Source organism: Drosophila persimilis, unplaced genomic scaffold, assembly GCF_003286085.1.
Source record: "Drosophila persimilis strain 14011-0111.01,24,50 unplaced genomic scaffold, DperRS2 tig00000124-arrow-pilon, whole genome shotgun sequence".
Classification (NCBI taxonomy): domain Eukaryota; kingdom Metazoa; phylum Arthropoda; class Insecta; order Diptera; family Drosophilidae; genus Drosophila; species Drosophila persimilis.
The window spans coordinates 14175603-14192514 of record NW_020825294.1 but is presented as its reverse complement, the minus strand read 5'-3'; the positions used below and the strand labels follow the sequence as shown (position 1 = coordinate 14192514).

The 16912-nt window shown below is 43.5% G+C and overlaps 1 protein-coding gene across 2 annotated transcripts in view; it reads left to right on the top strand.

The window, feature by feature from the left end:
- The window catches only part of LOC113565372 (NPC intracellular cholesterol transporter 1), a 236790-nt gene that overhangs the window by 63953 nt on the left and 155925 nt on the right, over positions 1–16912 (top strand). For both annotated transcript variants that reach the window (XM_026987126.1, XM_026987127.1), the window contains exon 5: positions 10594–10670. In XM_026987126.1, the coding sequence (XP_026842927.1) occupies positions 10594–10670 (77 nt within the window). The remainder of the gene's footprint in view (positions 1–10593; positions 10671–16912) is intronic.

Here is a 16912-nt window from a genome sequence, read left to right as displayed (position 1 = left end):
ATTATCGCACAGGAAAAGATCGAAGCCGGAAACCTGCTCTGGCCACTTGACATTTGCATGCACTTTTGCATGGGGAGGTTACGCCCTCTAGGTTGTCAAATTGGAGCAACCCTGACCTCGGCTGATTTCGATAATTGTCAATCTTGCGGTCAGCTGCCCAGGCAGCTGATCGGCAGGCACCTCCCAACACTTACAAAGTCGATTCATGCCCCCTACAAAGCCCCCCCACCAGATCAGACTAGGGGTGGTTACATCTCCTAGACTGATACCGCATGAAGCGACTTGTCATTGTCGTATGTCCTTTGCGTGGTAGTTACCCAGCAGGCGTCCTTGCAGATCTTCCAATTCGTAGTAGGAATTACCTATCTTCCTAAGGACACGGGCTTTCACAAAGGCAGGCCCAAACTTGGCGTTGTAGCCGGACTGAAAACAACTTTGTTTAAAATTTCTTCTAAACACTTCTTGACCTACTGCGAACGTTACTTCGCTGGACCGTAAATTGTATCGCTGCTCGTTCAGCTTGTGACTTCGTTGCATTTGCTTTCCAGCGCTCTGGCGTACTATTTCAAAGGAATCTTGCTTATCGAACAACATCGATCGATCCTCTAGCATGTTCAATTTTCTTAATAACGAATATGTCGAACCACTCGTAATCATGTGTTGACCGAAAGCTAAATAATACGGAGTCGTTCCTACGCTGGCATGTCTCGCCGATCTTAACGCACACGCTATTCTGTTTAAGCACTCGTCCCAGTCTTTCTGGTCGGGTCGTATGTAAGCCCGGATACCAGCAATCACGGAACGGTTTACCCGTTCGGAGGCGTTCGCCTGAGGTGAATGGACTGCCGTCAGGGTGTGCGTTACTTTGAACTGAGTCAAGAGTTTTCGGAACGTTTCAGATCGAAACTGCGATCCATTATCGGACACGATAGTTTCGGGTACACCAAATGTCATGAACAACTCTTCATCGAGGTACTTGACCACCACATCTGCGCTAATTTTCTTCACCGGTTTCAGAAATACGTATTTTGAGAAATGATCGAGCACAATAAAAATGCCAATATTCCCGCTTCTGGACCGGGGATAGGGCCCCAAAAAATCAACGAATAGCCTTTGGAAAAACCGGTGGGTTTCTGGTGCTTTCCCCAACGGAGGTCGGAGAATGCGATTCGGAGCCTTAGTCATTTTACACACGTCACAGGAGTTGATATACGCCTTGACATCCGAAACCAAACCTGGCCAAAAGTAGTGACGCCTTATGCGTTCGATCGTTTTGTGGATTCCTCCATGAGCAGCTAGCGATCTATCATGAGCTCGAACTAGGATATCCGGAACCAAACTCTTTGGCACCCAGAGCTTCCAAGCATACTCGTCGTGGATTTGCTCTCCAGACAGGTGCTCTGCACGACGGAATACGAAGACGCCGTCAGTTTTCAAATCAGGCAGCTTATCCCTATTGGTTTCTACTCGACTAACTAACTCGGTGTACTCGGGTGACTTGAATTCTGCCGATTCCAGATCAACCAGCGATCCTTCGGGTGATTCCAAAGCAGCCACCATCTCTTCATTAACCCGCGACAAGGCATCGGGAACCACGTTCTGAGTACCTTTACCATGCTCAATTTTGAATCGGTATCTTTGCAATCCCAGTGCCCATCGAGCTAGCCGAGAACTGAGGTCGGTATTAGACATGAGCCATTTTAAGGACGCGTGATCCGTTATCACGGTGAATTCGTGCCCTTCTACGTACGCTCTGAAATTCTTCAGTGATACTATGGCGGCTAAACATTCTTGCTCCGTTACTGTATAATTTCGTTGAGCTTTGTTTAGCTTTTTTGAGACATAAGCGATCGGACATTCGTCCCCTTCTTCAGACAGCTGCACCAGAACTCCCCCTACTCCTGTTTTGCTAGCATCACAGTGGATGTAAAACGGTTTCGTGAAATCAGGGCTCCTTAATACCGGGGCTTCGCAAAGGCACCGCTTCAATTCATTGAAGGCTTCTATGGCTTCCTTTGGAAACACAAACTTCCTTTTGGTTGTCATGACGTCGGTCAAGGGCGAGGCGAGTGACGCAAAATTTGGTACGAACTTGCGATACCACCCACACATTCCTATGAAGCTTCTCAGTCCCCTCAGGTTTTTCGGAACTGGGAACTCGGCAATAGCCTTTATCTTGTCGGGATCGGTTCGGACTCCTCCGTCTCCTATTATGTGCCCCAAATACTTTACACGGCGCATGCAGAAATGGCTTTTACTGATGTTGATCGTTAATTTCCCACGCCTGAGTTGCTTAGCCATCTCTAATAGTACTTCTAGATGTCGTTCGAAATTTGAAGAAACTATCAACAGATCATCTAAGTAGATGAACACTTCGTTTCGAAGGTTACAAGGAACTATTTTGTCCATTAATCGTGACATGGTACTGGTGGCGTTGCACAGCCCGAAAGGCATCGTCTTGAATTGGTAAAGGGGACGCCCAGGGACTGTAAAGGCCGTCTTATCCCGGGACTTTACATCCAACGGTACTTGCCAGTACGCATCCTTCAAATCAAGACTGGAGATGAATTCTGCTTTCGGCAAACGGCTCAGGATCCCGTTAATCTGAGGCAAGGGATAAGCATCCTTTTCCGTGAAACTGTTTACTTTCCGACAATCCAAACAGATGCGGATTTTTCCCGGCTTGGAGACCAACACTATTGGCGAGGACCAAGCGCTGTCTGACTCCTCTATTACTCCCAATTGGATCATCCGGTCTATTTCCGAGTACATTGCCTTTTCTACAGCTGGTGAAACAGGGAAATGTCTTTGTTTCACTGGCCTAGCGTTCCCCACGTCGATAACATGTGTTATCAAGTCGGTTTTTCCTAAACCTTCTTGGGTCAACATCTCTATTTCGGACACTCGCAACTGACTGGGCAACAGGTCATACAGCTCCCAAAAGTCAATTCCTAGGTATAGATCATGTTTGAGCGAAGGAATTAAGTATAAATCAAGAGACTTCTTCTCGTCTCCATATTCCACGTCCACTCTCATAATTCCCACTATCTCTTGAGCCTTACCATCCGCCGTTTTGGCTTTATCATTGATACGTTTGTATGGTGCATCGGCAAGAACTAATTCCTTAGCCAACTCGCCTCCAACACAACTGATAGAGGCTCCGGAGTCTAACAAGCCATAGACGGTTCGATTGAACAAACGGATTGGTAAGAACGGACGAGGATCCCTCTTTATGTCGGAGAGAGCGCTCAGATACTTAATTCCTGACCGGCATTTCTTTACATTTTGCCAAAACCGAGTCATTTGCTTCCCTTTACGCGATCTTGTAGCCCCTTTCCCTATATAAAACTCATTTCCGGTATTTGAATCGTCCAATCTGGTTGGGTCTGTGCAATTCAACAGTGAGCTGTCGTTGCTTTTTTGTAGGTCTGGGTAAGTCGTGGTCACTACTGGTAGTGGAAGTGCATCTAATCGGTATTGGTGCCTTGATGGCGCAGCACACACGAAGTCTTCTGTTTGAACGGCAACTTCGGCGTGCTGAGCTTGGAGTTTTTTGAACATTTCTCGCAACTGGGCTTGTATGTATTAGAAGCACCACAGCCATAGCAGAAAATTCCCCGTTCAGACACACAATCTTGATATCTGTGTCCCGTCTTCCGACAATTCCAACAGATCAATGCAATTGCGTCTACTTCCATCTCCCTTTCACTCTCTGAATATTCTTGATCCTCCATGTTCTGTTTTAGCTCCGATATGTCCCGACGAAAAGGCATTGTTTTCGCATACCCATGCGAAGTTTTAACGTCCTCTAAGAAGATTTCGCGTCTTCGACAAATTTCCCTGAGCTCCTGTACCGTTCTGATTTCTACGTTCAACAGTTCATGGCGAATCTCCGGACGCAGGTTATTCTTCAATACCCGAACCAACTTCCGAATGGTCCAGGGTACTTCCAACTGATCGGTCAAGCTAGAGATGCTATCGTAAAACCCATCGAAAGTCTCGCTTGCCTTCTGCTTCCGGTTTCGGATCAGTTCTTCGATGTCAACGTCATCTTTTTCTTGGCGAAATTGCAGTCGTAAGGCAGCACATAAAGTATCCCATTGAACTTCAACTACTGCATTGTGATGTCGCCAGTAGAACTCGTTAGCTTTTCCTTCAAACAAAACACTCACATTCCGGCAAAGCACGGAAAAATTTCCTTCCAAAGTTTGATGGGTCAATGCCTCTACTCTATATATGAAGTTATCTATCGATACCCCGACTCCCGAGAACTTAATTTTCCATCCATTGAGTATATGGACCACTTTGTCCGGTCTCTGGGATAAATCAGAGAAACCGCTTCGCTTGTCTATGGCCAGGACCAGTTCCCTCTCCATAGTTAGTGGCTTGCAACTGCTCGGACAACGGCGTTGGAGAACGGTCTAACGCTGCGGTGACAGTGGACTGACTTGAGGTTCGGGTTACCTGTTGCATTGAATCAACTACCGAGCTTTGAATCAGCTCTGCCATTCGTTTACTTAGCGAAGCGAGCAATCTCTGTTCCATTGCCAATAGATCTATATTTTTAGAAGAACTCGCTTCTTCTCCCCCTTTTGCACCTTCCTTGGACTGAGCGCGAGTATTTTGCGCTACTACCTTCGGCACAGCCCCGCTTGCAGTTCTACACCTGCTTTTACATACCGGGCAAACATTGCTAGTCTTTAAATATGTGGTCATACAGGGAAGATGGAACTCGTGCTCGCAAACCGATCGGAATACCTCATCCGTGGTCTGTATGGCTTTCTGGCACAGCGCGCACACAGGTCTTACACCTTCACCTGCCCCTTGGGCTTCCTTTCCGGGAGATCTGTCCAAACCCATGGCAAGAAAATGCTACTTATCTCGGTCGTTTCCTATCATCTATGTCGTAAACCAATCAGCAATACTACTCTGAAAGTCGTGACTATAATTCGTCCTAACTTTGTTTTATTCAACTAAAATTTCGATACTTAGTTTTGATACCAATAATGAACTCTATGACCGACGCTCGCGCACCACAATCTACATTCTACTCTTTTTCGATATCTCCTTTGAAAGGTTTACGTTTAGTTCGAACGCGACTCGCATCTACGGATCGACACTGATTTCGACTGTGGGTACCCAGATTGTTCGCCGCAGGCAGCGGACAGTAACCGATAATAAAACCTGATCTATCTGTTTTCCAGCTTCCGACAGCTAACTCTGAGACCACCGTCAGTAATTCTGGAATAAATCTCTTCCCTCCATCGTGGATAGAGTAACGCTCGAAAGCAGAATATCTATGTTCCAATGCGCTGGAGTCGAAGAAACCTTTTACTTAATAAGATGGTGTGAACACTAACGCGGTATTTCCCGCAGGGTCAGGCGGTCGACATTCGTCATTCTCGCTCTGCAATTCCACTGAAGGATTTAGCCTACGTCGCTTCTAGTTAATTGAGCCTCTTCTTGCTGACTGTCATCTGGGGTCAGAAAGGAATAACTCTGCTCCTTTATCTGGTTTCCACTTCAGATGACTAGTCCGCAAGGGGTAGCGAAAGAACTTTAACGGAAAAGGAAATTTTTGTAAAAGCGGAAAAGAAAATTTCTATCTAATCATCCACGGGTCCAACCGAGTATTTGAATCTACCCTGTCGGGCCCCACGTTGGGCGCCACTTATGAAAATTTCTTTAATCATTTAATAAAATTATCTTTTTAATTATAATATTATTATAACTGTAACGTGTAACGCTCGTCTACGCTAGACGGACAGGAGGGGCGATCTGCAAAGGCGGGGCACGCTTTAAATGTTCCGGCTCTAGCTCGTCGGCTTTGGGGTGGTGGTTCTTGCGCGTACAGATCGTCTCCATTTAGCAACACTATCACGCGATAATTTTAACGATTTATTTTCCTAAGAATTGAGCGTGCTGCGACTATACGGTGCTAGAACTACCGGTAGAACGACAAAAAGATAAAAGAAACACTCTGTAAAGAATAGGGGAGAGTGCAGAAGAGAAGGGAGGAGAAGATGAGGGAGAGAGAGAGAGAGAGAAAGTAGAAAGAGAGTGAAGAGTGAGGGAAAGAGGAGGAGATATCGGTTGCTATCCCACGGATGTCAGTGTGGTAGCTTATTTTGCCCACCCAACCTATGACCATCTTCCTCAAAACCGGAAGGTTCAGATGGCCCCTTTAGCTAGATCGCGGTTACACGCACGCCGGCACAGAGTTCATCCTTTTGTATCTTTATCTAAATTCCATTATATATTTGTTCGAAAAACGGTTAAAACTAATATATTCAGCGATGGAATATTTTTCTAATTCTAGAGATCTACAGCGAGTATATGTATATGAGAGATTCTGAGGCGTATATAAAGTGATATGAGGTGGAGTTAATAATTAAGGTGTATCTTAAGGTTAGCAGGTTATTCCTGGCACAAATTCATTTAAATTTTCTTTTAATTCGGTTGCTTGTATACAACTGGCAGTATAGGATATAGTGAGGAAAGTGTAAGATTGTTGCTATTCATTAGCGATTTTATCGTAAATTCGTTTCTTATTTTCTTTTCGAGAGCTTAGGATTGGGCGCGCCCACTAGAACCAAACGAAAGTCGCAGGATTTTACTCACGCAGTTAGGTTTCTCCATCGGCGAAAGATCGATCTTCCGGCGACTGCTGAAATAGAACGTTATCCTTTTTCTTTCGTTTACATTAGTGCTTTCGAGACCTTTGATTTCCCTCAGGCGGGGTTAGTTCTAAATCCAATAAATTTCTGTTTTGTTTCGGGTGCTTTTTAGATTTCTTACAATTTCCTCTAAATTCTTTCCAATATTTCATATAAATTCTTAATTCGAACGGGTACAACTAGTATTTAAAGCTAAATCTTAGGAACTTCATTTGTTTGTTCAAAGAAACGATTCTAGAGTCTTATTCATGGGTTCGAGTCTCTGTCGGATTCGACGGAATGGCCTAACTAATATTTAAGCTAAATTTTAGGAACTTCATTTGTTTGCTCAAAGGAGCGATTCTATAGTCTTGTTCATTGGTTCGAGTCTCTGGCGGATTCGACCGGATGGCCTGCAGCTCAATTACTTTTCTAACTGGGTTTGGCGAATCGCATCGGACTGCCTGCCAAGGAGAGGATAGGCGGAACTGAAATCAGGTGTCCGAAGAGCGTATTTATTAATTTTAATTCTGCTGGGCTGCTCTCGGGCCGTAACTTTCTTTAACACCGGCTTTACTGCGCCATTTTTGAAACACGGACCGAGATCTGGATTCTACATCGACAAAACTCTATTAATACAGGGGTCTGTTGAAGCGGGAACGGTAGATTGTATTTTCTTTGAAAGTCTTTAGAACATTAACCGTTGCAGGGCTCGAATGCGCCTGGTTTTGCCAGCACAAACTCCTCGCCGGGCGACATGGGCGCCGGTTGGGGACGGGGAGCGGCCGACGGAACGAGAATCTCAGCCCACGAGCAGTGGACGCGGTCTCGGTTACGGATCGCTTGTTGATGCGGCACGTGGAATCTACGGAGCCTCTCGGCGGATCCGGGAAAACGATAAACCAGTATGCTGACGCCTGCGATTTCCAGGCGGGTCGAAGTACTCCACTTTGCTGGTCACTTTTTGGTGCCGCAAACGTGGGGTGCCTTACGGCGCCTTAGCACGGGTCGCGCTAGGCTGGGGCGCGTAAGGCGGCGTCTTCCCGAGGAGCTGGTCCACAATTTCCGCAGGAAATCTTTTGCTGCGGAAAATACGAGTTACCTCTATTAGATATTCGCCCGGAGAACGGGGATCGACATTTATCTTACCGCAGTGGCAGCGGTATCCGTGGATGTACACAGATTAATCCAGCCTCTGGCGGTTCTCTGGGTTAGAACGCCCACAGAAGAGGTTGCTCCCGCAGAAAACGGCTACACTTATAAACCTTCCGGTACTGTACACACTTTCGACTTTATTTAGTGGAATTAGGCGCGGATGGCAAACTTTTCACTGATTGGGAAAACACGACTCGTCGGCTTGATTATCGCACAGGAAAAGATCGAAGCCGGAAACCTGCTCTGGCCACTTGACATTTGCATGCACTTTTGCATGGGGAGGTTACGCCCTCTAGGTTGTCAAATTGGAGCAACCCTGACCTCGGCTGATTTCGATAATTGTCAATCTTGCGGTCAGCTGCCCAGGCAGCTGATCGGCAGGCACCTCCCAACACTTACAAAGTCGATTCATGCCCCCTACAATATGTTCCGTCGAAAGTGGGTAGCGACAACCTTGGTAACGATGACTTCACTGGCGGTGGGTGGTAGTCCGGCGCAACAACGCTGGCGATCAGATCTCCTCCCATTTTTTCCTTTATGGCTAGCTTGATTGCTGTGTATGTATCCTCCAAATCTGCCCGTCCTTCATCATTCGGACTAAGGTCTTCAATATTAGCTTGGACATTTAAAACATTCTTGAAATACGTTTCTAAGATGTTCAACCGATAGCGAAGCTCATCATTGCATATCGGGGTTTCCGATTTAGCATCTACCACAGATTTGATCCGAGTTATATTTCGTTTTATATTGCTCCGTTGGCGTTTTAAGTCTTCGAGCGTCGTCATTTTGTTGTGTAGTGTAATTACGCTGACACAGAACTAGAGCTTCCAAAAATAACAACAACAAAAAACGCAGCAAGCAGCAGCAGCTAGAGCACAAATCCAACGGTGAAAGCAAAAGCAAAAGTTCCAGCAGCGGCAACGAAAGCAAAACGAAAGTGAAGCGGTGGAATTCCAATAGAAAGAATGCGTTGATCGATGGACCAAAGCAGGTAGCTGCAAAGCGAACGAACCGAGAATGCAAGCGCCGTTGAATGCGTTGTGGGTGACAAGCGAATGATAAAATTAATCGAGAACGGCGAGAGCAAGGCGAGGACAACGATCCCGCGATCTAGACGAACAATTCTGATACGGTTTTCGGAACTTTCGATTGCAGCTGCGAGACGAGCGAATGTTGTAATTGTTGCCTTTGTAGATTGCGATTAGTTTAATTGTTCACAGAAGAATTAACATAACACACATGCCCCATGTTGGGCGCCAAAATGTTTGTACACGGAGCGTTTTCCGCATTAATGTTAATTCACGGATGGGGGTGTGTTAGTTTTTTCTGCAAACGAATCAAAGTCTATACAAGAAAGAGAAAAGTCGATCGATCCAGTTGAGTATTAGGGAATAACTATTTATTAAAAATCTTAGTGCTTGAGTACTGGGCATAAGAGAGAGAATACAGTGGTGAATTTAGTACAATTATGGTGAGAGTAAATACAAAAAGTGAACGTAGGCTCTCTATTTTACGAAAGTCATTTGAATACTTGTTCCTTAAAGAAGTTTGACCGAACAATGGCTATATCGACTCGGCCAGTAATTCTGATCAATAAAATATATACCTTGGTCTTATACACATCCACTTGCAGCACAAATCTAAAGTACTCCTATGCTCTTTTAGAATAGCGTATAAAACTGCGTTGTAGTGATTGCGCACTGGGCATCTACAGTGCCAATATTTAAAAAATTATTCGGTTAAAAAAATATGCGTACAATTTTTTTTTTAAGTTTAATATTATTTTAGCTTACATGATTACAGACAAAAAAAAATACAAATATGTACAACAGTCTAGGAAAAAAGTCAGTTATACCTGTAGATATATCGAGCCATTTTTTTACGATCTTTTACGTTCCTTTAAATTTTTTTATACCCAATACTCAAAATGAGTTTCCGGCTCCATAAAGTATAAACATCTATTGTGATCAGAGTCAATACCCGTGTCTGTCCGTCCCTATAAGCGCATAGCGCATATAGTCAAAGACTATAAGAGCTAGAGCAACGACATTTTATATCCGGATATGTCACTGTTACAAGTATATTTCAAAACCCCGCCCACTTCCGCCCTCACAAAGGGCGAAAATCTGTGGCATCCACAATTTCAAAGATACGAGAAAACCAGAATCGTAGAGACTGTCCATATCTTCTAGACTGCAGAATCTGAGTTGGATCGTATCATTATTATAGTCAGAATTAAGAAAACAATATCATTTTTCCTCGCCCTGTCTCTCTCTAACACACACGTATCATAGCTGACTTTGCTTAGCGCAAAACATTAGCGCCTAGATCTCAGAGACTATAAAATCTAGAGAAACCAAATTTTTCATCCACACTCCTGTGATATCGCACCGTCACAAGTGTATTTCAAAATTTCGCCACTCCCGTATTAATGATGAAAATCTATGTCATCAACAATTTTGAAGAATGACCATATATATCAGATTGCCGAATCTGGATCATATCGAATCATCAGTATAACTAAAAGGAACCAATCAGTACCCTACAAATTCTGACTGATTTTCTGTCTCTTTCTCATACAGTCTTTATAGTAGCCACATTGAATAAGTATTGGGTAGGAATGTAGAGTTGTGACCGTAGCAGCAACTCAACGTTCCCCTCATTTATTCGAAATTTTTGTTTGTAAGTGAAGGTTCATTTATAAGACTGCTTCTTTAGTGATCCTTCATTGCTCCTAAAAAATAATAAATATTTCAAAATAACTGTATAATTTTTATTTTAGGTGTTCCCTATGTCAGTTCTTTGGACTTGCATATTACGACAGAATATATGAACAAAACTTATAAATCGTGCTCCCAGGTATGTTAAAACCAAGAAAATTATTGAACGCTTAAATCATTGGATCAATGAAGTATGTTCACCAGAAAAACTTTTTCAGTACTTAGTGATGGATTTCACTACATTTCCGCTGTATACCCAACCGACTTTTTCTGATAGATTTGCGACTTTAAAAATAATTCATAATTTTTTTTTTTTTGTTTTTCAAGGGTGTTTCTTTCTAAAAAATTTTTTAAATTGTTATATTCGTTGTTTGCGTATTGTTTTTTATTTGGTGAAAATAGATGGGATGAATAGGGCGTGTCGGGTCAAGCAGCATTTTTTGTTAAAGATCACTACCCACTGTAAAGATCATTTGTTACCGCATATGCATATGAAGCAGAATTCTTTCGTCTCCTTATATCTCAATATCTCGTACTCGGCTTAGCAGCTCTAACGCTCTCGGGCTATCCTACTCTCTCGCTCGCGTCTATTCTTGCTGCATAGGGCCCGCCATTTTTTTTAAAGTCTTGAGCTAATCGTCGCAGCTATTAGATTAACATCCTCGCATCATTCGTTCGCCCAATCACCCCCATATGTACATACGCAATAAGTTGGTTTACATATGCAAATAAATTTTGAATTATATACATACAACCTTTCGACTTTCATTAAATTCAAATTGCAACAGTTATTAAAAACGCTTAATAGCTGTCTGTCTATCCGTCCCTATGAGCGCGTAGTGCTCAGAGACTATAAGCGCTAGAGAAAAGACACTATGCATCCACACTTCTGTGATATGTCACTGCTACAAGTGTATTTCAAAACTTCGCCCCGCCCCAACAAAAGACGAAAATCTGTGGCACCCACAATTGAAGATACTAGAAAATTAAAAACGCACAATCATAAAGAATAACCATATCTACCAGATTGCAGAATCTGGATCAGATCGGATAATTTTTTTTAGCCAAAAGTAACAAATCAATTTTTGGCTCGGCAACACGTGCTGACTGATTTTTTTTCTCTCTCGCACACGCTCTCTTTGTCGTGTCTGGCGGAGGAGAGCTTTACTGACTATGTATCAGCAACTGTCAACGTTAACAATCAATTTAAAAAAAAAAAGTAAAAAATATATACAATTCTCGTGTCACAAGCTTTATTGCTAAACTCCTTCGTAATGGCCTTACCGATTTTGTGTTAATTTTGTGTGCTTATCGCGCCAATCTGAGCCAATAGCAATGTAATGTAAATGTGGACACATAAAATTCAAAGAAAAATATTTAATTGAATACAAGTTTTTCTTACACATATGAAATCCCAGTAGGCCGAAACAAAAATTTGGTCCTGGGGTTTGAATATTGGAAGCGAAAACATCTAAAAGAATGTTAATCGAAAGCACATAAAATTTCAAGAAAATCGGTCGAGTCATTTCGGAGAAGTTCAATAACAAACATTGTAACCCGAGAATTCAATATATTTGAGCAATGTCAATAAGACGCAGAGGGGCCAATTTCAGTCGTCAAACGATCAAGTCTGGAAAAATGCGAGATATAAAATTAAAAATTTCAGGTGAGCTGGCGCTGTTACGTGAATCACAATCGCAAGAGGCCCGAAATGAGCAAAATCAACAAAGGCAAATGAACGGAGAGTAACGCGCAGATACATAATCGAAAGACGTAGACCAACAACGCAAACAATTTCATCGAGCATTTACATACAATTTATTTTTTCGACTAGCATTCCACTAGGAGCCTGATTTTAAATATTACGCTTGGGGTGTGTTGTTCATCAGGAACAGTACAAACAACCAAAATTGAAACACCATCTGAACCATAGTTCACCATAGTTTACTTGCCGGTACAGATCCAGATTCTAGCATGTTTTTGAAGTTAATTCGCACATTCAATTCCTGTTTCCAAATGAGTTTATAAATTCATTAGATGTGCCAGGCAAACCACAACATTTACAATTGAAGGTTGGATCTGCGATCATTCTGAGATCCGGATTAACCAAGAATATTGTACACTCTATTGCGCTGAGAGATCAATCTTTACTCTTAAGTAATATTATAATTGATACTTAAATCCTCCCATACTTATAGTATATAATTATTTGCACTGAACTGAAAAAATTTTTCCTAGAAATAATATACAACGTTTGCCGGGTCACCTAGTAAATCTATAAAAAACGAGGGAAAACGTTGTGAGTTGCTGCTGCCCCCGCAACTCTACATTTATACCCGATACATAGTCAGCGTGGCTACATTGAGCGACAAAGAGTGCGTGGGAGAGAGACAGAAAACGTGTCTGAACGTGTCGTCGGGCGCTGCGTAGCCACTGAAAATTTATTTGTTTCGTTTGGGTATAAAAATTATCCGATCTGATCCAGATTCGGCAATCTGGTAGATATGGTCGTTCTCTGGTCGATTGTGCGTTTTTAGTTTTCTCGAACCTTCGATATTGTGTATGCCACAGATTTTCGTCCTTTAAGGGGGCGGAAAGGGGCAGGGCCAAATTTTGAGATATACGTTTTATAGTGAGATCAAACAAGAGTGTGGATACCAAATTTGGTTACTCTAGCCTTAATAGTCTCTGAGATTTGTGGATGCCTCAGATTATCGTCCTTTGCGGGGGCGGAAGGGGGTGTGGCGAAATTTGGACACAAAACGGTCAAGGTCCGATATCACAGGAGTGTGGATACCAAATTTGGTTGCTCTAGCTTTTATAGTCTCTGAGATCCTTGAACTCATATTTTGCAATAAAGAGAGACAGAGCGAGAGAGAATGAAATTTTTTTCTCGATTCTGGCTATTATAATTATACGATCTGGTTCAGATTTTGCATTCTAGAAGATATAGTCAACCTCTACGATTCTGCGTTTTCTGTTTTCTCGTATCTTTAAAATTGTGGATGCTACAGATTTTCGAACTTTGTGGGTGCGGAAGTGGGCGGGGCAAAGTCTTGAAATATACCTGTAACAGTGACATATCACAGAAGTCCGGATATAAAATGTCGTTGCTCTAGCTCTTGTAGTCTTTGAGCACTGGGCGCTGATAGGGACGGACAGACAGACAAGGCTCAATCGACTCGGCTATTGATGCTGATCAAGAATATATATACATTATGGGGTCAGAAACGATTCCTTCTGGACGTTACACACATCCATTTACACCACAAAACTAATATACCCAAATGCTCATTTTGAGTATCGGGTATAAAAAGGAGAAGTCAACCTCAGTCCAATTTCCATAGATAAGTACGACTCTTCGGTGTGCCAACTTGTGTGCAGTTATTTGTGCGAGTGGTCGCCTCCAAGCTCTACCTCTAGATCCGAATTAAATAATATTTGTTTCTGCCAACTGTTGTGGCCTCCTAAAAGCTCAATTTGATCCGAAATATCTCCTATGGTCCGCCTATATATACAGTGGCGAGCACGTATAGATACATGTTCAACTTTCCACCAATTGGAGCAGCCAAACACTGTCGGGCTTCCACCTAGTGCTTTATTGTTTCCTTGAACTGATGATATTTTAGCTTTCCACTTGGGCGGTTCCAGTGGTTTTCATTTCTATCAGGCTGGAAACGGTTTCTTTTGGTATCATCTGACCAAATTACCTTCTTCCAATCTTCCCTAGTCCAGTTGCTGTGCCCCTCGCTAAATTTAAGACACGCAGCAATTTCTGTCAGACAGGGTAGGTTTTTTCTGGTTAACAGCCGCTGTCAGACCGGTAGTGTGCAGAGCGTCCACTCATGGAACGTTGTCCAATTGGTTAAATCGATGGTATAATGATGAAAGAATATTGTCTTCATATTTTGGAAAACAATTTGTCAAATTTTATAGACAAATATGTAATATTGTTGACCCATATTGGAGAATACTTTCAAGCAAGACGGTAACCCGAAGCTCACGGCTAAAATCGTGAAAAATCGTCTCAATAGCGCAGATCTAAAAAAAAACATTGAAAAAGTACGAGTCTGCTCCAGAGCGATTGGATGAGTTTTGGGAACGCATGCTGTCGGAGTGGAGCATGATACGTCGAGAGTACGAGAACGACGACGGTGGCTAACAGAACATGATCAGATGGATGCTGGAATATATTAGCTTGCTGCGAGGAGGGCGACAATGCAACCATGGCGGTATGATTTGGCTGCGGCTCAATTGAAGAAACAGTACGCAGGAAATGCAGAAGAGTGTGGTGCTTCGATTTGCAAGTAAGGCAGAGACCTGATTTACAATCTTTCACGTGATGACCCTTTCGTTGGCAATTGACGCATAACAAGAGCCTCTTCGCTTCCTTGTGACGATCATTCGGCGATAGAGTTTTGAACCGTTGATTATTGGTAATCATATGATTCGTGCCCTCACACAACACACAGGAAACACGAGCGCAGGAACGATACAAACTATTTTCGATGATGCGTACTCACGGTTTTCCTCGACTTTCCAACCTGACCATCTTGCCATTGCATGGAGTGATGAATTCCTTCAAGGGTACGACATCTCTGCCTGTCCAAATTCTTCCAGAGTGCGTGGACAATGATGCAATCAAATATTACCTCCTTAGTAGCCATCGTTTACAACGCGCGAAGATGTGAGATGGCACCCGCAAATGCTGTAACTTCTCGATAGAAGTCAGCTCAGCTTCACTATCAATAACAGCTGTGAACATGGAATGTATAGTCTCCGCTGAACTTGGGTAGCGCGATCCATTGGAAATATCCATAATGGATTGGGACTTTTTATGTATGTATAGCCAAAGACGCATGCTCGCGATTGTGTATATTGTCACGGGCAACACATTATTTATGCGTGTACTCAATTCAAGGCTCTTGATGTTGTGGATTGCCGCACGTTCGCAATGGATAATAATTTGTGCTTCAATTGTCTAAGCCGATCTCATCAATTAAATAGGTGTAATTCCATAAACATGTGCCGTCTGTGTAAGTTGAGGAACCACACTCTTGTCCATCCTGAGGATATACGCTCTGTCCCGGTTTCCGCTGCTGTCAATACATCCGCTGACTCAACCTTCCGCTCGTCCAAGTTCGCTGCGGATGCTGATCCTGCCGTGGTCAGCCACCATGCATTGGAGAGGGAATTCGGTGCCAATGGTCACGCTATATTGCCAACGATTTTGGCCACTATAGTCGACTCCAGGGGCAACGAGACAACCTGCAGGATACTGCTGGATACTGGTTCAACTATAACGATGGTCGCCGAATCATTTATTCAACGAATCGGATTGCCGCGCACGCATGCTCATATACCAGTGGTTGGTCTAGGCGCAAAACCCTGCTGGGGTTACAGGGAGGTCGCGCCACATTCACGTTGCTCTCCCGCACAAGCTCAGCCTCAGTGGTGGTCACAGGTCTGATTATGAACACTTTAACCTCCTCGATTCCAGCCTAGCGGATCGAGTCGAACACACCGATGTGGAAAAGGATTCGTGATCTACTCTTAGCGGACCCTACATTTGGTAAACCAGGCGAAATCGACGTGATTTTAGGAGCTGATCAGCTTTGGAACATTTACACTGGACAACGCAAAGAGTTTGGCCTAGAATATGCTATTGCACTTCATACTAATTTTGGTTGGGTCATTACAGGCAGCTACCATTTCAGTAGTGATGCTTACACCCACGCACTAGCACATCAAGCTCACGAGGATCTGGACTCTTTAGTTCGAACGATCATGGATAAGGAACAAGTTAAACCAAGTAACGCTACCATCGATGCTAGTGAGCACGCTGAGAAATACTTCGTTCATACGCACACCCGCAGAAACGATGGCGTGTACATCGTCCAACATCAGAGAAAGGATTGTGCTCCGCCGATGGGGCCCACATTGCCGTAAGCTCTAACTCTTGCTATTTCCAGTATATCGTGTTGGTCCGACTCAGAAATTGGACTGCATTGGCTCTCATCACCCCCACGGACCTGGAACACTTAGTTTGGCAATCGCACTGCTGGGATTCTGGAAGCTTGCCCACGTAGCTGCTGGCAACACATTCGCACTGAGGACAATGCCGTGCATCACGCGGACTTCTACCAAAGGATCTGGTAGAACATCAACTGGGGTGGAATGGACCACCGTGGCTTTCCCAATCACATCGCACTTGGCCACCTGCTAACACAAAGTTCGCGCATAGCTGTGTTGGTATTGCTCGTGTCCAAAACATAGATCTAATGTTATCACACGTATAGCTAAAGCCCGCAGCTGCACACGCATACAACGATGTGTACCGTTTTTCATTGTACCGTCGCATCGCCTGATCTTTCAATTTAA